Source organism: Myzus persicae, unplaced genomic scaffold (assembly GCF_001856785.1).
Source record: "Myzus persicae strain clone G006 unplaced genomic scaffold, MPER_G0061.0, whole genome shotgun sequence".
In the NCBI taxonomy this organism is placed as follows: Eukaryota; Metazoa; Arthropoda; class Insecta; order Hemiptera; family Aphididae; genus Myzus; species Myzus persicae.
In genome coordinates, this window is record NW_019101697.1 from 251,792 (window position 1) to 276,336 (window position 24,545).

The 24,545-nt window shown below is 29.0% G+C and overlaps 1 protein-coding gene across 1 annotated transcript in view; it reads right to left on the bottom strand.

Annotated features, from left to right (window-relative positions):
• The window catches only part of LOC111030159 (netrin-B-like), a 71,323-nt gene that overhangs the window by 10,071 nt on the left and 36,707 nt on the right, over positions 1 to 24,545 (bottom strand). Inside the window, exon 2 of the mRNA XM_022309534.1 lies at positions 19,680 to 19,868. Within this exon, the coding sequence (XP_022165226.1) occupies positions 19,680 to 19,868 (189 nt within the window). The remainder of the gene's footprint in view (positions 1 to 19,679; positions 19,869 to 24,545) is intronic.

Genomic DNA, 24,545 nt, shown 5'->3' on the forward strand with positions numbered 1-24,545 from the left:
GAGGTCATAGTAGAATGAAGTGTTAATGAGATTCTATTTAAAAAAAAGGAAAGACAAAGATTCGTTCAGTGCGTTTCAATAATTAAGAAGTACGTCTACCAGAATTTTGTCCGTTTCTCTTTAGGATGCTGATCACGAAACACATTTTTGTTTACCGGTTAGATACTATATTAACGATCTGTGGGTAACTATTCTATACATACCTAATGGCGTGGTAGTCGCGAGTCTGTTCGACCCAATAAATCCTCGTTTTCGCGGCAAACTGCTCGAAAAGTTTTTAAACGGATAAAAATCGATTATTATTTTCCAACCGGTAATGTTATCCAATTAGTCTTAAATCGGGTTAAGCCGAGTGTGTAGGGGTCGTTCGGATCCAATAATTTACGTTCGCGTTTGTTTTTTAATGAAATTTACCGATCGCACGTTGTATGCCGCCCTTAATCCCCACTCCGAAAACATTACAAAATATATTTATTGAGCCTTCCTATAGCCTACCATCTCGTCTCTCCATTCTGCAGTATAGGTATATTATAACGGGTTATTCTATTATTTGCAGTGAATTGATTTAAATATATTTAGGGTAGGTAATCATTATCGACAAAAATAGGTTTCATGCCATGCAAATCTATAACTACACCGTCTTATTATACAGTATATAATATGTTTATTGTTTTTATTACATTCATTTATAATTTTTTATAACGGTAGATACCGCCCATACTATATAAATACACCAATAATCAATATACTCCACTACTCGAGTATTTTTTTACAGTTTCATTTTCACTCAAATTATATGCGATATTTGTGTAATATTTATTAAAAATTACTAGGTTTATAATTAATAATATAGATTGCTACCTAAGCAGGCGTAGGAATAAAATATATATAAAAAAATAATAAAAAAATCAATGCATAAATTATAGTACGTGTATTTTTGGTGTTCAATAAATCAAATAAGCTTTAAAAATATATTTTTTGTATTACTTTGAATTTTTTGAATTATCATATTTGATGAACCAATAAACGTGAACTAACGACGCAGGATTTGTCTTTAGCTTTTGCAAGTTGAATATAATACGTGAAAAATAAAGATTAAATTTAATTGAAACAAAAAAAAAACGTCTAGTGTGCCATACTGTATATACGAATACATACTACGACGCGGGTATAGAATTACGGGAAGCTCGTCTAATTTATTGTTAATAGACTTAGGGTCGGGGGATTTTTTTTTTAATATGGTTGTCTAATAACTCGGTGGAAATTAATATAGCCCCCTAAAGGCGCAGACCGACAGACACCTACTGCCGCTGCGTGGCGATGAAGACGACTATAATATGTGTGGGACGGTCCGCCGCCGCCTTGGTTAAAACATAACTAACGACCCTCGTATTATCATTATTATTATTAGTATTATTATTATTATCATTATTATTACCGTCGAGGCCGATTACTGGAAAACATAATTTAACTATAAACCGCGAAAATATGGCTCCGAATTTAAGTGCAGCTGTGGTGTAACCAGCGCACGTGGCGACGACGTATAGGCATACACTGTTCCTAACAGCCTAATTGCGTCTTCGAACATTTGCAAAATATTACCGTGCACGTAATTGTATTATTATTACTACGCCTGACACTGGCGGCGAACACGCACAATATGTAACCCGGCAATTTCAACCCTTAAGGCTAGCAGTGCATAGTAAAGCTAGTGAAAAATCGCATCACTTTCCGACCTTTTGGAAAGATTTAATGAAAACTATATTATAGCACCCGCTGGGGTATAGAACATATAGGTATAGGTAAACCTACGCGGCCGTAGTGAGTGCGTAAATAACGGAGCGTTTGGCTGCGGGCAACTTACATAAATCAGCTAAATCCTTTTGGCTCTTTTAACCCGCAAAGGCTCTTAGAGAATATAGGGCTGTACGCACACTTATACGTGAGAGCCCAGAAACACACACGACGAAAAGGTGTATAGTTTGGACACGAGGTGCGCAACAAACGAAATTAACGTTCACATAATGTAGGCACATTACGTTGTCCACATAACATTAGTGTGCGCGCGCGGGGTAAAGTGTAAAAACGAATAAATCGTTTCGGGTTTATTTTTATTTTAACGCCGGCGAGTGCAGTTGGGAACAATAATGAAATATTATGTAAATTGAATTATTATCGAAAACGTTAAATTTTATAAATTATTACTTTTTAAATTGTTATACGATTTATAATACCATATACCTATTATAATGCGTGTATGTATAAGTAAATTATAATATGTAGTACCTATATGGGACATGAAGTGGAAAAACGAATGGCACAAATATTGGTATTTTAAGTGCATACGGACCATCTGATTGTTAAAACGATATTATAAAATATTAAGTTGGTCTGTACAAAGTACATGTATATTATTATATACTGTTCTGTGCTGTGAGTACACGTATATTTATGTATATATTGGTATACATTTTTTTCTAAGGATTCAAAAATGTAATTGATTGAAAAATGGATGTATATTCAAGAACATAAATATTTTTATAAGCATAAAATAATAATAATCACAACATTTATATTGCTTAACTTATTTATTAGTATTAACTATAAATATATTCGAATATCATAGTAATTACGAAGCCAGAACACACTGCAGTTGTATTGCAATAAGTACCAACTTTTGAATTTACTCACACAATATGTTTTCTCTTAGTTAAAACTTTTAAAAAACAGTGTATTTGTACAAAATATTAATTATTTTAAGTTAATTTATTACGACTTGTAATGTTTCTCTTGAGATTTAATGCAGGTAGGTAATAAAAAATAAATTAAAAAAGTGACACAACTTTTTAGATTTTAGTACCTAGTATAAATATTTTAATTTTATAAATAATATATTGTTGTTGAACTTTAAAATTATAATTAAAAATTTTAATTATGAGCATTGTTTATTTTATTTATATTTTAACACTTGGTACGTGATTTTGGGTTTAAAAAATAAATGTATTATAGTCGGTATAATAAATTGCTTGTAAATTCAACGAAGATGGGAAATTTAGAAATAGATAACGAGTAAGAGATGTTCCATACAATGTTTGAACTATGAATAAGTGTTATTAATCGATAGTTTACCTACATTTAACCTCATATAGACAATACATATTTGGTATCATGATGAATCAATCATAGACTTAGAACTTATAATCATGTTATTATAAGACATATTCAGTGTTCATTGCTTAGGTTTAACCATGAATGATGATTATATGCGCATACTATTAAGTAAAATCCGTTAGAAAAGAAAATAAGTTGCGTGTGACGACAATTACTGCATATACGGACATATTTTATTATTGAAATAGGACCTCGCCCGATGCTAGTTTCACTATCCATAACAAATATTATATGTATACAATCTCTTGTCGCATTCGAGTTGAATAAAACCGTAAAATAGAATTTACGCAACACAACCTCAAACTATTCTCCGGACATAGGTTTCCGTAAATCGATGCCCCCTCCCCCGGTCGCAGCCACCACCGACCCTACGAGAAAAATAAATTAATAATAATAATAAACGTATTTTATCCTGTCGCGCTGTCCGACTTAATCTGCATTTTCAAACGAGCCTATATTATAATAATATAACCCACGCTGGAATGCCGGCGCACGGCGACGCAGACAAACTATCACACACATGAGGGCGCACTCATTAATAAGTTGTCGATTTATTGTCCGTGTATATACATTATACATTGTACACTTATATATACGTATGTGGTATGTGATATAATATATGGACATTGTACGCATATATACACTACCGGTTTTACACATAATATTTCCTCCATTCGTATGTATACGAGACAGTGATAAACGAAATTGGACGGGCGCATATAAAGGATGACCGACAGTGGATGGCAATCACAAACCGCATCCGAAAAACAATTTACTGGATCTCGAGTCTCGACGCATACAAAATACGAATAAGCGTTAAATAACTTAGAGTGAGAGATGGTATTCAAGAGTTTGCCCGTCATTTTCAGAACTATCGTTTCAGCGGGTTTGCTGTAAAAAATTTATTTTTGAAATTTGACAGTATATACATTTTTTAGGTCTTACCAAAGAAATAGAAATGCGATATAGTTTCGAATAAAAAATCTTTCAAATCATAATACTTTTTTTATTTTTTTAAAACAAAAAAATTAAACAGCTGTGTATAAGTTATAAATTTAAAATGATGGTTTTTTAATTAAGAAAATTAATTGATTTAGAATTTATCTTAAGCAAACAAATTTTAATTTAATGCGCGTTAGAGTTTAAAAGTTCATTAGTACAAAAATACCCATTGAGTTCCAAACTTTTAAAAAACTTGAAGATTCTATTGAATGTCAAGTAAAGACAGTAAAGTTATTAATTTAAGATTCTTTAACCAGTCAACCTTATTCACCGAATAAAATAAAACGGAATAGACTGTTTTATTAAATATATCTACGCCGCAATTAATTTATACTCGCTTAATGGTATATACATATCCCTCCTCTCACAATAATAATAATAATAATAATAATTTACCCGTATATTTTATTCAAATTTATTTTAAGAGATTCGTGTTTTGAAGTACAAAATCACAAAATATTTTTTCTATGTATTTAATAAAAATGCTAATAAACTAGAGTATTGCTGAATATTAAATTGCTTTTATAAAAACTAAAAATATAAAAATAAAAAAGTGCTGCAGCTTGTCGAGGGTATATCGTCATTAAACAACTAATAAGTCACTGTAATCTATGTGTTAAATTTGAATTTAATCATAAATTATTACACACAAAAAATCATTCTAAGCGAAGTCGATTTTCCATATTGTTATGATGCTGTTATAGTATTATTTATTAATTACCATTAGTAAAACGGTAGGTTTAATTAATTTTTTCAAAAAACTTTGCATTTATTATATTATTATTATTATTATTCATTTATGAAAAGTGCTAATATAAGCATTTGGTGAAGAATTCGAATATCTATTTATGTTTATTCTTTTTAAATTAACAACAAAATAAGAAAATTGATTTTGTGAAAAACAATTCGTACCCCGTTTTTCCTGAATTTTTTCGTCCTCGATTATTAAAAAATGTACTAGACGTTTTTATTTTGGACCCCCCAGATAAGTCAGAAACCATCCTCAACGTTGACAATCTAATAATTTTTACTGTTCCAAAAGGTGATGACAGATTTAAAAAGAAGACACATATCAATGTAAAATCAAAACACCGATAAAAATCTAAAATTAATTGTTATAAATATGATAATATATTTGTATTTTCCTAAAACATTTATCAAAGTTATATATAATAGCACTATAGGAAGAAGTGTAGGTACTCGTTCAATAAACAGTATTTTTAAATGTTAAACTTGACCCTATAGTTTTATCAGAAAAATAAAGATTCTGCTAAAAGAGAATGATTATATGAATTGAATGAGTTATATAGCTGTGGTCTAGCGTATAAAATCCGTCTATCGTCAATTTCGAAGCGTCATTATTATACAACACGTATTCATATACAATATGTATTATGTATAATATGCATTGTACCATTCACGTCGTATATATAGGACGCCGCATTGATACCCCTCGATACAAATTTTACCCTACTTCAATAAATCATTGTGTCCAAAGTCCAAGTACCTATATATTATTATTATTATTATTGTCATCTCCTATAGAATATCAATGCCTGCTTTGGTTTTTGGTACTTAATAGGAAAATAAAATCGTTTTTGTATTCTCTCGGTCAAAGTATAGTCGCGAAGTATATAATAATATAAGTGATAAGAAGAACCCTTTCGGCACGAGTTCATTTAAGTCTATATATACAGATAAACAGTATAAAAGAACGGTTAAATGGATACAGTATTTGACCTTCCCGTGAACGAAATCTCCGTGCGTGGAATTTAAAAACCATTTATAGCATCGGTGCAAAATGAAAACCTGCCAACAGAGATCGGTTTTTGCTCTGGCTACGTTTTACGCTCGCAAAAAGCGATTTGTCAAACAGTAACCGTAATATTCGGTTCAAACACATGAGCTGTCAGACCACAGCAATATGTAATAATACTAATAAGAAATCGCGATGTATTATAATATAATATTTGTTGTGCTGGTTGTCGGAAGGGAGTGAGTATGGACCATAATTGAGTCTCTCGTTTAATCCCCAGCGCCCCAATATACGGTGTAAACAAGGGAGAGGTGACTCACGCATTTCCGTCGGGTTAAAACAGTCGGTTACTATTGCGCTTTTTGTAAGAAATATATATACATATATATATTGGATCAAGGTTTTTGATTTAGAACATTATTGTTTTCTACTGCCACGTAGAGTGTTTCAGTTTCACCAAGCATGAGCTCACTCCCTTTCATCCTTGAATAATGAATTTATTAAAATACTGAGTTTTGGAATATTTTACATAATTTAAAGAAAATATACAGATTTATTTTTTTTCAAATTAAATCATAATTTTTACAGTAAATTGTTAAGTAGATAATTTTTTGAAAAAATAGTGCCTCAGTTATTCTTACGTTCTTTGTACCAAATGTAGCTCATAATAGTAGATTTAGAAGATATGATTAGGGGAATGATGATCTGAAAAATTGCAGTAGTTAAAATTAATTCATTGAAAACTTATAACTTATAAAAACCGTCAGAGTAATGTAAGTAGGTACTAGACCAAATATTACATACTATGTTTAAATTTCATGTAAAACTATGAATACATTATGTAATACCACATTATAAAATTAATAACCGCAGAAAGTATTCTTTAAACATACCCTTTAAATAGTTAAAAGAAGTTAAGTTTTTTAATTATGGTCTTTAATAAGTGTACCTACTTAAAAATACCAAAAAATCAGAGTTTGAATAAATGCATTGTTTATTACCTGATGATAAAAATCGGATGAGCATGGTTGATGAATAGTCCATGTACATATTATTATTTATCTTAATTTTCGAAGATTAAAAATGTGTGCAAATCTATATTTTCAAAATTTTTTAAAGATACCTCACATTTTTTTTATTATTTGATAATTTTATTTATAAACAAATCTTTTAAGATTGTCTGTTTGAAAAATGTAAGGCAGTAAACCAAAGTATAAAAATAAGGATACATTTCTCGTTTTATAAAGAGATTATATCTTTACAGCTAAAATAATTACCTTATCGTGTTATACTATCTATAAAATATAAATACAGTTTAACTTGTTTGGCAGATATGCAAATATTGAAACATAAATGTTCGATGGTAAAGTATAAAAACTAAAGGAAAATTATCTAACTTTGTATCTACATCATCCCACATAATTATTAACTTTATAAAATATATTATAAAATAATAAGTGGATTATGTTTAATTTTGTCATATACCTAAATTATATAAATTTAAATTTAATATTTGATTTCTAAGTAACTGGATTATACTGAAAATCAACTAATAAGTTATTTATTTGATAATAATTACTTATTCAAAATTACGATGTTTAAATAGTTTAAATAAAATTAATATTAAACTAACAATGACAACTTATTATCAGTACATCTTGATTTTTGATAGTTATTTTAATATTTAATATTCATTATAATATGTTACAATAAGTAATAAATTACTTGTAATGAACAGCGTTGTGCAGATTACGATTTCATAATATTATTATTTATTTAATATTTATAGGTAATGAACAATACAAGTTGTGTTTATTATATGAAAGAATTGCAGAGAACTAGGGATATGTATTATGTACAGCAGTTGATATAGACGTATACCTAGTTTTTAATAGATGGAAGACGGATGTAATATGGATCAAAATAATGAACGTTTATTTTTTTTCTACAAATAACTTCCAAAACAACATTAACAATTCTATTATAAACAAACAGTACTTTCAAAATCAGCCAATCACCGACTATTGCTGGTCGAACAAAACGAGAACATCTGCCGGTGATCGGGGCCTGCTCCTGTGAATGACACTAAGTCGGACCCGAGCGACACAATGGTAGTTGGTACCCAGGTATACTACAGACAGAGGGGGGATGGTGACCTAAGCGCGTTTATGAAAGCGAAATTTATCCCCCTATCCTCCCCCATTCCAGCCGGATTTTAATATTTACGTCTGGGGGAAATGAAAAAAAGCCGATTTATATTAGACTTATCGGACCGCAAAATCGGAGCACGTGCTGCTTTACACCATTTCAGTAATTTTTTCTCGATTCCGAATATTATATGCGGTCCCCCCACATATGCAAGGGGATGTCCCGCGTCCAGTAAGAGCGTATTTCCGGGTTTCGACAGTCTAAACAGAAGGGGAGGTAAATAAACGGATTGTATTTACACATTAATAAGCCCATAGACGACGGGCACACATTTTTCAAGTATCTGTAAAGTATTAATAGTATAAGAAATCGTTTTATTGAATTAGATTTTTTTAACATTCAATATAATGTTTGGTTTTTATAATTTATTGTTCTAGTAGGTACTCAAATGTCATAATGTTCATATGCAGTCTTAGCCAAATTAAATCAATTATTCGTGGGTAGTGGGTACCTACATTTTTTACATTATAATAACTACAGCATTTTTTGTATATTTTGAAAATAAATATTTTATTTTATTTAAATAAAATCGAATATTTTTCGACAAGATAATACTATGTTCAAAATTGTATTTACCATTTAATAAGTTATAACATTATACGTGTGGGGTAAGTTATTAGAGAAAACCAAAATATTACATTTTAAATATATTTAAACATTCATGAGCATCATTGTCCGTTATCTATATACAATATACATAGAAATATATTTTGTAAAATGAACCACATTAATATAATGAGTATTGGAAGAAATATTTGTATGTTTACCATAAAAAAGTAGTTGGGAACTAAACAAAAATAAAACTTATAGATATGGGATTATTGAATTAAATTAAAAAATATTTGAATATATTTTTTTTACAAATACATTTTCTCTAACGTTTAGAAATCATCGCTTAAGGTAATGCAATTTATTATTTATAAAAATATATATGTATATTTTGTATATAATATTTATATGTATTTTTTCATTTCTAGAATCTATTAAGATTAATGACTAAGTGTCTGATTAACTCCATAAGAACGATTTATAAAACGAAATTATAATTATAATAATATTACATTAAAACAATATTAATAAAAATGCACATTATTTAAATTAAACTCAATTATATACCATTACATATTTTTTTAACGTATACAATATTTTAAACTTTAAATGATTAATTAAAAATATTTATGAAATGATTTTCACTGAAATTAAATTGTTTACTGTTTCTACTGAAATATAATAAGTTATGAATCTACCTATTAATGTGCATAATTATTCTAACAGTTTAAATTATGGAGACACATCACATAATATCATAGGTTTTATATAATACATTAACATAACTATTTCTAATTCAAAAATATTTAATACAGGTATTACTTTTTTAAGTACTTATTTACCTATTTTCATTATTACAAAATTAATATTTCACAACAATATTATCATTGTTCATTATAGATGTCATTCCAAGTGTATTTTACGAGGAGCACATAATTTTCCTAACCAGCCGACCATTCAACACTAAAATACAATGGCCCCAAAAACTGGTCCACCGGGGCCTCGTCGACAATTCATATGCTACCAATCGGTATAGCACTAATGAACTATTATAAAGTTTTATGGCGTATTCCCTCGTCGGTAAACTTATTGATATTATATACGGTCAATTTGTCAAAACTAATAATAAAAAAAAGAGCCGAACACGAAGCAAGAGAGAAAAAATGGAACCGGAGAAATGAGAGAAATGCGATTTATCGCGAAAACCGCGATAATGTTGTTCTGGCCGTTCTTGTCGAGGATAAGATTTCTCCAAGGGATTATATACTACACAGCAGACTCACATACGTACACGCGTACGTGTAGGTCAACAATCTACCCTGGGCAGGAAATTGTCCCAGGAGAGCCGTTTACCGGTTTCCATCGCGAAGATATTACGCGCCGCCCGCCCCGCCGAATAAACGTCCGCTCGTAAATTCTAGGAGAGAAAAAATAAATCCGGAGGCACCCGCCCGACCATCGATGGGGACAACGTTGCACTCGGACAATAATTTATTTTCATCGATTTGACATCGCGGATTGTCCGGTGTTCCTATTAATTAGGATTCGCGTGACATCGCACGAGGAAAAAAACAGATGACAATTTACCCATATTATAATACAAACATTCATTTTATAATACATCTAATACATAATATTATGTTTATATTTATTATGTATATATATGAGGTGTAGGTAGTAGCGTACTACCGCTCTCCGGATTACCGGTTTTTTGTTCCTTTAACAATTTTATCGTTGTGGTGGGAGTGTTGGGTATGTGACAGTCGTCATTGATGGATGACCCACGAACGTAGTTATACCCAGGTGTTGAATATCATTTAGAGAAACTGTTGGAAGTGTTTTTTTAATAATACGACTATACCACAGGACCACCGTTGATGAATATGCATTCAAAATAGGTATTTTTAGCGTCTCTCATCGAGGGCCGGACGAATTGTCTTTTTATTTGTTTTTATGTATACTCGATTTTTTCCACCTCGCAGTGTAATTCATTTAATATGATTGGCATTAAAGTTTAGGACAACGCAAACAAAATCAGACAATTCGTTTGTATAATATAAACATTCCAAAGTAATAAAATACCAAATGTAGGTACTTAAAACCAAATTAAATGTGCTATGGAGTAACAACAGTAAAAACCACATAAAACTTACAAAATAGATGTACAGTCTTATGTTACCTATTTTAATTTAAGTATTTAAGTACGAAAATTGTTCGTGTTAAATTTAGTAATTATTTTTTTTATAAAATATCATTTTATTTAATATAAGTGCATGCAACGCTTTGTGCTAATATAGGTACTTGAAAGTAAACTACAATCTATAATGTCAGTCGTCAAATGTATAATATGACAGTAGGTACTGAATAAAAAACATTCCAAAATAGGAAGATAATAATATGTAAAATAAGGTTTTCTGTGAATATAACATTTTGTAACACAATAATAGTAAGAACCTGTTTGGACGCTCTCTAACTGCTTTTTACTTCTTATACAGAGATACGACTATACGAAGAATGAATATTAATTTAGTAAGAAGTAATATACTAACTGGATTACACTGAATATTGCGATAAATGTATACAATACCTATTACATTTTTAACAATATGTTTCAATATTAAAACATACTACACATCCAGGTAATACAGTAAACTATTTTCTATAAAAAAGGACTAAATTGGAAAAAATCTTAACCTCACCTCAGTCTCTGAAATTATAATACTATCGTTAAAAAATACTTAGGAGATGTTAAACCATTTAATGAGTAGGTATATCGTTATACCTATCTATCGGAGTAAAAGGAGAATTTGATTATGTATATAAGTACAAGAAACTAACTATACCAATTAAAATTATATACCTTCCTATATTGTATATTTATATATTACTTTTAAATGTTTGATTTTAATGGCGCTTGCCTAGAAACATCAAAGAGATTGTTTATTTCAAGTGGCTATTAACTTTCTTCCCTCTTTTTTTGAATTTTATCTCATAAACGGTATTTGTATTTTATAAAAAAAGTATATACATATTTGTGTTTAATTATTTTACTACTTTTTATGATTATGGATGTTAAAATATAAAAATTGATAATGTTAACCCTTAATTTATTAGTAAACTAATATTAAGAACCAATACATTACTACTAATTTTTATTTAATTGCTTTATTGTTATTGGTAAGCTATTTAGATTTCTAAACTACATTTACTTGACTTAAGTATGCTTAATTAATAATATAATGTTATATGTTTAATAACTATTGGTATATATTATAATTTGTTAAATACCGGTATATTATATCGAATAAGATAATTTTAGAAATACTGAGGTTTTATAATCTATAATACAGTAAATGTATGTTCAATGGTAAAATGTCAGCTTGTAAAGAAAAACTAGGAGTAAAAACGCTTTTTGTGAAGACTTGTTCGCGATTGGAACATTTTTGTAAACTTAATACATCCAAATGCATTTCTTTTATGTATATTTTTTTAACTAAAGCTATAATTAGATGGAATACTTTGTAAGTGTTGACGGACTATCAATCACTTGGCGCAATGATTCACATTGTGTCGTTACATATGTAGTATTATAATAAGTTATCTTTAAATCAATTATCTTTATATACAATTACTTTAAAAGATTAATGATACATCTACAATAGTTATGACTTAAGATGAGCCTAAGATGAATATATTTTTATTAATTAAGTGAAATGTAGAAAGTTTTTAGTGGAATATTTGTTGGACTAAAATGTATTCCGATTTAATGATTAGAATATTGAAACATAAACATTTGTAAATAAACATTTTACTATTGTAAACGCTGATGTAATTACCTGATACCTACCGTCTTATTTTAAAGGAAAAAAAATAGTAAGATTTATAAATTTGCCAAGTTGGCGGTCGGTAAGTGGTATGTATGATATTTTATTTTTATAATAATTTGATTCATCAGTTATATTGTCACCTTATCGTATTCTTTAAATTATTGTTAGATATTGAGATTCAAGATGAGATAAATAAATCGTTTATTTGTACTCATGCATGTATTATACTTATGTAAAATAAATACTACAACATCGTAACATTATTTTAAAAGTCTAAATACAAAAAACGATTACGTTACATTTTGTATACGTACTACGTAACACCTATAGTAATTTTGTCTATAGAGATTCAACTTAAATTTAATATCTTATGTTCCTGTTTTACCAATTTTAAAAGCCATTTTCTGTTGTGAGTACAAAAACCCATTTAGATTTAAGTGCCATGTCATTTTCACCTTCAGACATTCGAGTTCACACGTCTCGTGATCCATCATTGTTGTATCATTTTTCACTCGGAACCATGTGCAAAGTACATTTCCTGAATACTTGGAAAACCAAATAAGTTGAAATTGGGTTTGGAGGGTGTTCACTGTTCATATAGTTGGGAAACTGATGCGATTTTTAACTCTTATTTCTCCCCAATATCTTTAGAAGCAGTCAACTATGATAAATACAAGTGTCAATGCATGATTCGCTCCCTCGTGGTTTTCGATCTGAGGGCTTCGAGAACAATTATTCTTGTTTTGGCTCCTTCTTTTTAATGATTTGGCAAAAGATTCATGACATTGACGATGAAAATCAAATTCTTAACCACTATTCTGCAGAGTGCAGGATATGTTGTGATTAAATTTTAAACGTTACCAAAGCTTAAGCAATGAGATATTTATTCATTGCACATACATTTTTATCATATTATAATATAATTTAAATAATAAGCTCACGTATAAAACTAGTATGTAATGAACAGATGCAGATAGTCAAATTATTTTATACGTGATATGGTATTATTTATATTATAATTTTGTCTGGTAAGAAGATTATTAATACATACGTATGCGATATGTATACCAAACACTATATACGAGTACAGCGTAATGTAAACACTGCGAACAGTTTTCTATCTTTATGCGTTTGCAAAAATATTATTTTTATTTTAGAAACAATACAATCTGTAAATATATTTATGATACGAATTTTTGATAACATATAGATATTTATGACAGGAAAAAATTCATTTGAATGCCTAAGTGCCTACCCTTTTTGGAAGCACTCCTATGTGAAAATATATAGAATAAAACAAAGATTACTTTTTTTGCGAGGCAAATTACGTTTTACAGATTTGTTAAAACATAATAATCTGATAAGTGCAAATGTTATTAAAAATTTTGAGTTGTGGTATCGTGTAGATAATAATTGTTGTTAGCAGTGAAACCCAGATATATACGTTAACAATGGCGACCAAAATATATCTCTTGTTTTAGCATTAAGAAAAATACAATTTTTTTTTATACTACCCGCTTTAATTTTTGTCTTTTTGAGGTCAACTAGCCTTTCTGATAATATTAACGTTGTGGTATCCACTTGGGCCACCTATCTTTTGTCCCATGTGTTTAATTAGTCAAGCCCGCGACAATAGAACGTGTACATACTACATATATAATATGCACTTATACATATATTATATGGATATGAATCGAGTTTTTCGAAAAACCATATCACGTGTATGGAAAGCAAAGGAAAATAATAATGACCAGTGGTTTATTGCTAATGACGATGTTAACGTATAGTGACTATAATTATTGCTCCAGATAAAAACGGGTTTTGGTCAGCAGCCGAGAATACAAGAGGGAATATCGTACGTTATAACTACTGTTCCTGCAGGCTAAATCGTAGGTGTTATCAGTTTTGGCGTACACACACGTTAAACATATAATTGTGTACATAATATTATAATATAATATAATATAATATTATGTTAGGTACATTATACGAGCGAAGCAGCGGCGGCGGTGCCTTTGTGTTGCCCACACTGAGGTATAAAATATAAAATAAAAATACAGACTCGACCACATGGTACAGGGTGAACTCCATATTGATGTACGCATATATTACATAGGAAGGTTTCTAACGCGTTGAATAATAATGTCTGTTTGAAAAAAATTGCTCACTGTTTTATATCAAACTTTATATTACATATCTACCTATATTATTTTCAACAGTCAATCACGAATTATTCGACCGGAGGATACGATTTGCGAATTACCATATAATATTGCACATTTAGCGTGTCTGCCGAAAAAAGATTGTAAAAATAATAAAACAGAATCGTTTACCCTATAGTATAATAAAGCCGACTCCACTTGCCCTAGGCAATATAGCGCAGCCAACGTTTGTAATAATAAGAAATAAAATATTTAAAATCAAGTAACTGCTGGCAGATCGTTTGTACAACAAAAGCAAAGTGTGTATGTATAATAATAATAAAACATTAATCATAACGCGATTAAAACAGTGTTGTATACAGCCATATAGGTATATAGGTAGGTAAATCATACGAACACACACACACAATATGTGAGTGTGCATTGTCGCATTGGAAATAAAAAAAAATATTCTGCATATTAGTACGCTCGGTTTGAATAACAACACATACGCATGCTTTTTATTCAAAAACCGTTTGACTCAGGTACGTTTTAAGAATATAAAATGTCTGTTATAAATGTTTTGTTTGTAATATGTTTCTGTACATCAAACTTATTATGCCTATTACCATTTGACCATGACAGTGGTAAATAGATCAACAGAGAGTATTTCTATCATAGAATATTTGTAAATTGTAATACTTATTTTTATTGAGTTATTATTGTTGATTAAAAATATATGATTTTATAAGGAATTTACATTTTAATGTTATCTTCGGTAGTGCAAATTAATTTTTTATAGGTAATACATGTTATTAAATATATAGCAGAATTTTATAACCGAGAATAAAAATGAAATAAACATTAAGTCCCGTTTATTTTTTAGAAATTGTATACAAATTACTTTAATAGCTGAATAAAAGTTTTCAATTTAATTATTAATCTAGTTCACCAACGGCAGTCTAAGTGAACATAACTTTGAAGATAGTCATGGAATCATTGCACAGTCAAAACGTCGAACTAAACAAAACAAACATAAAGAGTAGGTACCTCAAACTATAAATCGAGTTCCTTATGAAAACACAAGCGAAACTCTAAAATAATAATTTACATAACTACCTAATAATTTATTGTTGGTAGTAATTAATATCACTATAGTGTTCTTAGTAATAAGTTAACCAATTCATTTAAAATAAAGTGCTTAAAATATTTGTAATAGACTAGGGAGGTATACCGGCCATTATTGCCCAACCAGGTATTTTGTCTTATCACTTACATTAAAACATTTGATGAATTAAACTGTGGTATTGTAGTTATACAAATACAAATTTGCTATTTTAATTTTATTTATAACAGTATTAAAAGTATTATATGTTACTTAGAGCCTTGAAATTCGACCTCCATTATAATTTATTTTTATTTAAAAAAAATCTATGGATACTTAAGACTTTGTAACACTTAAATTATTTATATGACATAGGTTTACCGGGACTCGCAGACAAGAGACCCACTCGAAAAAAAAACGAGTGAGAGGGCAGCGAGAAACTTATCCCTTTCCATTTTTAAGCACCTTGCATTATGGCTGTTTCCACGCAGAAGTCCATTAGTCACGGGGGCCTTTTTACACACATCCATCAGAGTCGCTAGCCCTCCTCACATCAATAGTCTAACGATTGTATACATCACACGCACCCTGTGTGTTGAGTTAGGACTTAGGACGGGAGGTAGACAACTTTGACTCGTCCAATGGCCAAGCCCCCCGAGATAAAGAAGCCCGTTCATGCAGGGCGTTCGGGTGCGTGGATGGGAGCGGCGAGACTGTTAGGGTGTAGGGGTGTAATCCGTTTTTACTGGAAACGGATCAATTTGTCTAACCTTTGCCCCAGGCTACGGTAAATATCGTCCAGTTTGGTCTCATTCCCGGTCCAGTCAGATGTATCCGGTTGAAATAAATCGCTTCGGATTCTAAAAACTGTATTATCGTATGCGCCGAAAGGATTTTACGAGCTATGAACGAATTCTCTGGAGGTCCCAGAAATAAGTTTGTTTTTCGTTAAAAAGACACGGCGATTGACAATTCGTTTGTTTTATGCTACGCAATATCCGTTTTGTCTTAACTTCCGAAGTAAAACCGTATTTCCGTGTTTGCATGAAAAGTAAATGTTTAGTTGAGAGGATGATAATCCAAGGAGCCGAAACTAGCCGTATTATATCTTTTATCGATTTATTTTGAAATTTAAAACAATAATATATTAGTAATTACCTAGTTTATTACTGAATTAAACCTATTTGTTCTTAATCTGTAATAATATATTACAACAATATTTTAGGCAATTGAAAAATGCATGATTTTTAATTTAATATTATTTCATGTAGGTATTGCGTAGTATATCGTACTAGAGTACTGTATAGAACATAGTTTAAAATAATATAATGTATAATTGGGTTAATAAGTGTTAAGATTTATGAATATATAAAACATATATTTAAGTATGAGTTTGCGTTAGATTTAAAACTTGTTTATTCGTTTGAGGATAAAACGAGTTTTTAAAGATTTGGATATAGGCTCGTGTTATATTTTATAAAATATAAAAAATGTGTTTATTATAATCTTAAAAATCTTAATATTTTTTTAAAAATAGACTATATAGATCACACAAAATATTAATTATGTATTTTAGTTAGCTGATATAAAACGTATAACACGAAATGATCGCATTAATAATACTAAATAATATGAAGTAATAGAAAAGATAAAAAATATGAAGCATCCAAAATATATTCTTTGAGGCATCATTAAAATTTAAGTATAAAATATAGATGCACTATAATATAACTCCTAATGTAAATAATTATAAACACAAAAATAGTGTAATATAATAAAGTTTAAGATTTGCAGTTTAGCAGCTGCCATGGGATTGTGAGGTATAATATAACCTTTTACTGAATTTGATTAACAGGGGAATATATCAAAAGCCAAAATTAATTATCATCTCGTAGGTCTTCATTTAAATTTTAATCAAATAATCCGTGTATAATTACGGAAGGACTCACCTCAGAGGCTCAAAATGGCAAAGGTTAAGGGGTTGTGTGAATACATTATTAATAATCAAACTTTAAGAAGTCTTCTACCATTAAGCTTTCAATGTTTAAACTTAGTAATTATGTATAACAAAGCCTACAGATATATTTAAGTCATAAAATTGTTTATGTTAAACATAACTGAAGTACTTACATAATATAGATACTACGAATACATGTATGTGTGAAAAATTCGTTTTTCTAATTATTAAGTTATAATTTTCGATCACAAAATAAAATTCAATCTGCAAAATATCATCTATTAAAAAACCGTAAATGTTGGAATATTTTTTATTACTTTGTTGAATAGATTAGCAAACTTGTGATAACAATAATTTAAGAAATCCTCAAGAAATAGGATAAAAATTGTGTGTTAAGTTGTACATTCTCAATTGCAAAAAATATTTCAAAAGGCAAATAAAGTGTAGTAGAATAATTTATGTCTATAGATTTATATGCTAATTACGATGTCTACACTTATATTTATCGTTTTATTAGTATATTGTGGTTGGGTAAATTATCTCTCTTCGATATGTGTTTAAATTAAAATGTTCAAAACACGTTCCAAGACCATCTTTTAAAAAAGTTGAATGTTTCATTCCCATTTAAATGAATAGAATTATTTCTTATAAGTTATAATTTATGTTAGGTATTTAGGTTTATACTTATACACTTGAATCTATGAACACATGGTTGTGCATAGTGTATTTTGAATAGTTAAATCACAAAAGGTATACAGTACTAATTTGTGTCATTGATATGACAAACAACATTTGAATTAGTAAAAATAATTTTTTTACAACAGATGCACCAATTACAGTGTACCACATACTGCCAATTTGATTTGACAATTATTTTTAAGTAGATTTTAATAATAATAAATTATATAATAGAGAAGGCAAATTTATATTCTTTTTTCACTTTCAAAAAATAAAAATATTACGTGCCTGGTATGAATAATATATCGATTTGATTTAATACTTTGTAATATGTTTTAATTCGTATGCAAAACACCATTTTAATTGTCTCGTTTATTGCCTGTTTTCTCGTGTCATTCGATTACTTTGATCCCCTATCATCGTTAGATGTTAGCCTCTTAATCTCACACCATAAGTCACGTTTGGGCAATAATGTAACCCCCCGGTCGTTTTTTTACCCGAACAACACATAGCCGGTTTATTGATAACGCTTCACCCGTGTTCGTGAATCATAAGCGAGGATCTCACTATACCATCAGCATATTATATGCCCGGTATCTTTAAATCCTCACGATTTTTCAATTTTCTTTTCTTTATTATTAATATCATATTACATTTTTTTTTTATCACAAAGGGATGTCTGCATAAATAAACCATTCTGCTGACCCAAAATAGCACACATCACATACGAACAACCAACAGTCCTCTGTAACGAAATATCATCACGTTGACACTCGTATATATTATATTAAAAAAATAATAAATAAAATTAACACGACAAAAAACATGGTGTTAAATTAAAAAATGATCATCGTTTGTAAAGAATTTTATAACACAGGTTTTCATTAAAGTATAAAAAAAAATGTTTTTTTCACAGACAATAAGAGGGAATTATGATGAATCTATTAAGTATAAATGCACTATAGGTAATATTATTTAGGAATATGTATTTTTTTCAAAGCTGTATATGAACATGTACCTATAACCTAACCTATGTCAGTATGGCACTTATAAAATATGCGTTTTGAAGTATTTTCAAGGTGTATACTTATTAAATAAAACAATTTTAAATGAACGCGAATATAGTACTAACATTTTAAATTATACGAAAGACGTTAAATGAGTTGCTCTTTTACTTATAATTTGAGTCATGGTTTCATTTGTTTGTTCACTATTATTATTGTAACCTATCCCTATGTTATCGCTGTATTTTTACATCTAAAGCAGAGAAAAAATAATTACCTACCTTTACAAGCCTTTCGATGTGTTATGGGCTTAGTAGGATCCCTGTAGTATCCCTCCTTGCAGTAATGACAGTATCTGCCAGCCGTGAAGTGTCTACACTTAAGGCACACGCCACCGCTCACCCGACCTGACAGTTTGTACAGCTCCATGTCGAACCGACATCGTTTTGCATGTTCATTGCAGTTACAAGCTGCAATCATAAAAAAATATTATTATTACATTCATTAAACATTATTCATTTTTCTTTTGAGATACCATCATCATTATGAACGCATAGTGTAACACTATGTATAGGACCTACACACTAGTACATTATGCATAGTTGTAGGTACATGCGAGGTAGGTACGTGTATACGTATGTATAATTGTATACGTTTATATACTATTCTAAGTGTTTTAAATTTGATTAATATACCAAAAAACCGAATCCCAATGATTCCAAAAATAAGATCGAAAAATCTAAAAAGATTTTAAAACAATTTTTTTGTACCTACTTCATAATATCAGTTTTCTCTGAAAATATACAAATCATTATAATAATTCCAATATTTTTATAGCACAAAGTTTTGCTTTATCTGTAATAATAGTGTCTATATTTGTATAACATAAATTTTAATATTAACATTACTTTTCAACAAGTCATTAAATGCGATTGTATCGTGTACTATTTTAACTTGCTTGTAGGTATATTTATTGCTAATTAATATATTATATTATTATGATTGATGTATGCAGCAGCGTGTTGATATGATGAGTTATGACTTGGTAGGTACCTACATTTAAATCATTTGGAAGTAATACAATTGAAATTATTTTTATTTAAAAACTGATTTATGTTGGTAATATATTATAAACTCAAACCTTAATAATCTTTACCCTTAAAAGGCCAATTGTTTTAATTGTATGAAGTTGCTTTTATGGTTATAGTAATGATTGTGAATTCACATTTTATAAAGTCCCGACTTCTTGACAAATTCACCTTCGTTTGCTCGTTAATTTTCGACTCACGTTTATGGTTTGTTACACCTCTTGGTGGTATAATCATTATAAAGAAACTTCTAACAATTTTTGTTGAGTTTTTACTTTTACGTAAAACTTAAATAATCCCTCAAGCATATTAAAAATGAAAAAAATGTTCATCTTTGATCCAGAGGCTTGTAGAAAAACAATATTATATGTAGTCATCAGTCTATTCGAGGTTAGTTATAATATAAAGTTATAAATATTATTGTTATAATTAAATGTTGTAGTATTAACCATTAGTAACTATTTCGATTTAAAATAATAAAAGTGTGAAACAATTTTTTTTAAATTTAATTAAACACATTATTATTAATTGTTTTAACTATACTTAAATTCATTAATTATTTTAAAGTATGTATCTCTAAATATTTTTTTACATGTTCATTAAATATTTTATCACAATTCATAATTATTAAAGTCATACTAATAAGTGAGAAGTGTAAAATGTTAAATTCCCCAAAAATGAATGATGTTAATTAAATTTTAAAATACTGCACCAAAAACCAATGATAACTCAATGATATAATATAATAATAAAATAAAAAACAACCCAATTTAACATTTATGGCTTTACTTAGTCTTTAACTGTCGGAACATGACAACTTATTTGCATATAGAATATTCGTAAGCCTTACTTAACCAAGGTATATAAGTTAGTTTTTTTATTTTAGCTTTATATTTTATTCTTGGCTATTTGTAAAACTTGTAATATCAAAAATAAATTATATAGCATCAAAAATTTTCTGTAGGTAACGCATTATTTTTATGAGACAATTTGTTTATTACTGACCATAAATACATTTTAATATTGATGTAACAAGCGGATGTATAATAAAATTTAAACATTCGGATACTACTCAAAGGAATAAAACATTTATGAAGAATGACGACAGATGAAAGATGATGAAAAAAAGTCAAGCGTTTGTCACATATTAATATACTCTCTATATATAGACATGATATTTAGGGTCGGTTAGTGAATGAAACTGTGAGGGTTAAGGTTTAAAGAGTTCCGGTAATTCACAATATACCACCATATTCATACAAGAATAAGTAGGAATATACTACAATAATTACCAACTAGTAAGAAAAGTTATAACATTAAAATTATATCATCTTAAAGAAATATTTAAATTTTATTCACGATCGAAAAACTACTAATAAAATATAATCGTTTTTAATACCTATGTAATAAAATAAAAACTATATATTACGTTTAAAACGTTCAGTATTTATTGGGTTGGCCATACATAATAATATTATTACACCAATTATTGAGGTATAACTTATAAATAAACACGAGGAACATTACAAACGTCTAACAGTTTTTCTTTTAAACCAAAGAATTTATTATTAGAATGTTATTCTCCGAGTTTTTCTGAAGTAATTATGAATGGTATACTGGAGTAGGTACACTAAACTGAGGTCGGCTCGGATAGTCGGAACCGTTAACACATATTAAACGTATTATGTGCATTATAAATTTATATTTTATCTTTATTCTTTATGCTTTAAATATTATTATCATCATCAATATCCCACTCAAGAAAATATCAAACAAATCAGAACGAATAGATGAAGCTTAAACAAACATAATCTGGTACATGTAAATTTATTGTAATGTACACATATAATTAATGAAACTGGTATCGATTTTACATGTCAATACTATGCGAGATACACTTTAAAAAAAAACGTAAATATCTACCTACCTACTTTGTGAACGAACCCGACATCCGTTAACACTCGCACATTAAGTGCGTGAGTACCTATTACACTAATAATCGTTCATCGAAATAATGACTGGATTGTAAAATGTGTATAATGAAAATTAAAAATGCAAAATCAGTAATTATGTATTATCACCTACTCAAAATGCTGTGCTGTCTGACGTGTGTGCATCGCCGATAATCCGGAACCATACGTGTGTAAATCATGGGCGGACGACTGCGGCGGTGGAACACTGGACAGTTACGACACGTATGGCCTACAGGTATACTACGAATGACCACTATTAGTCAGAGGCGGATTAAAATACCACGAAATCATGGTCAATTAACTAATTAAATCGAAATGCAGAGGAAGGATTTCAGATCGGATCTAAAAAGCCTCTGGAATTATTATTATACCACATTATACATTATTGTATACTGAAAAAGCGTGATTGTGAGAGTGCGTGCGCGCACACGTGTAAATGTAGGTATCTATACATATTATATTATTATAGGAGTAGCCAGATGGAATGAAACAGAGTGACCTACAGGTACAATAACAAGCGATCGGAAGCGGAATCCGTGCGGGTCTGTACCTACGTATTTTCTAGACCATACAGACGTCAATAATGTCTTAGGCTAATTGCTCGGTATTAAATCTTCCATGTAATTGAATTTCTTAGTGACAGCCAAGCCAACGTGATCGGATATAATGATAGTAATAGAAGAGTCAAAAGAGCCGTACGGTCCCGATAAATTTTAAATGTGTATAAATAAAGAAAAATCTAAGCGATGTCGTGCATGTATAATATAGTAAGAAAGTTTGCTGGTGTTTAATATGATTTGTGATTTTTGTCAGATAATTTTACGGCCCATGCCTACAATAAAAAGGGAAATCACCATTTAAGTAATTCACACGGTTATTAGATTTCGTTTTCTTGAATACAAACTTTAAATTTATTTTTTTATAAACACTTTTTAGTAACTAACTACTGAGAAGAACGAAGGCTTTGAAATGTTAATATTATAACACTTTGTGTTAATGACTTATAAAACCCAAGTAAGTATAAAATCGAGAATAATTTTAAATCAAGTATTTTAAGACATCCGACAACGACTAATGATCATAATATTTATTTAGAACTTTTATTTGTAATTTAAAATAAAATGATCTCAATTCAACTGACTTTGAAAACACAATTCCTATATTACAATAAATGTTTATGAGAATTATTATTAAAACCATAAAGCAATTTTACACTCTAAAATTATAATAAAATGATTCTCAAATAATATGTTCTTACTATTAATATGAATTTATCTTCTATCAAGATTTGTAAGCTAGGATAAATGAAAACATTTAACAGTATATCGAAAAAAATATTTCATAAAATATCAACACCTAAGTCAACAAACACACAATTAAAAAAATCAATAAATACATAAATTAAAATAACTCGAATTTCACATTATGATGCATTATAAAACTGCATACGTTAAAATGTACATTTGTCAGTAAGCAAGGACATTTACATATAAATATACTATAACATAATATTATAATATCATTATTACCGTTTATGTTGTTTTTTCTATTGTCTATTACCTACGACAACTATTATTTTGGTAACTGTCATATTATACTTCCATATGATTACACTAGACTAACAAGTGCATATTATACTGTAATATAATACTCATATCATCTAATTGTATGTACCTTTAATATAATATTAACATTTTGTGTTCTAACTAAAACTAAACTATCAATTCGATTATACTATTTTATATTTTAATAAAGGTGAATTTTCGTGTGTTAACAAAAAAGACACTAAGATATTAGGTATATTTAATAATATATATTAGCAGTAATTTATTTTATGGAATTTAGTCTTAAAAAAAAAAATGAAATAATAAATATGTACTCGTATTTCAAAATCCCCATGACATATAAATGTTGTAATTTATTGGATTTTTATTCAACATTTTTTTTAAAGAAAGTTAAATTTGTAATCTTAAGGTGTCTCGAAAACGACGTAAAATATTACTTTTGGCAAAGCCTATAGATATGTCAAAATAATAAACAAGACATTGGTTGAAAGAAGTGTCTTGTTTATCTTACTAAAAATATA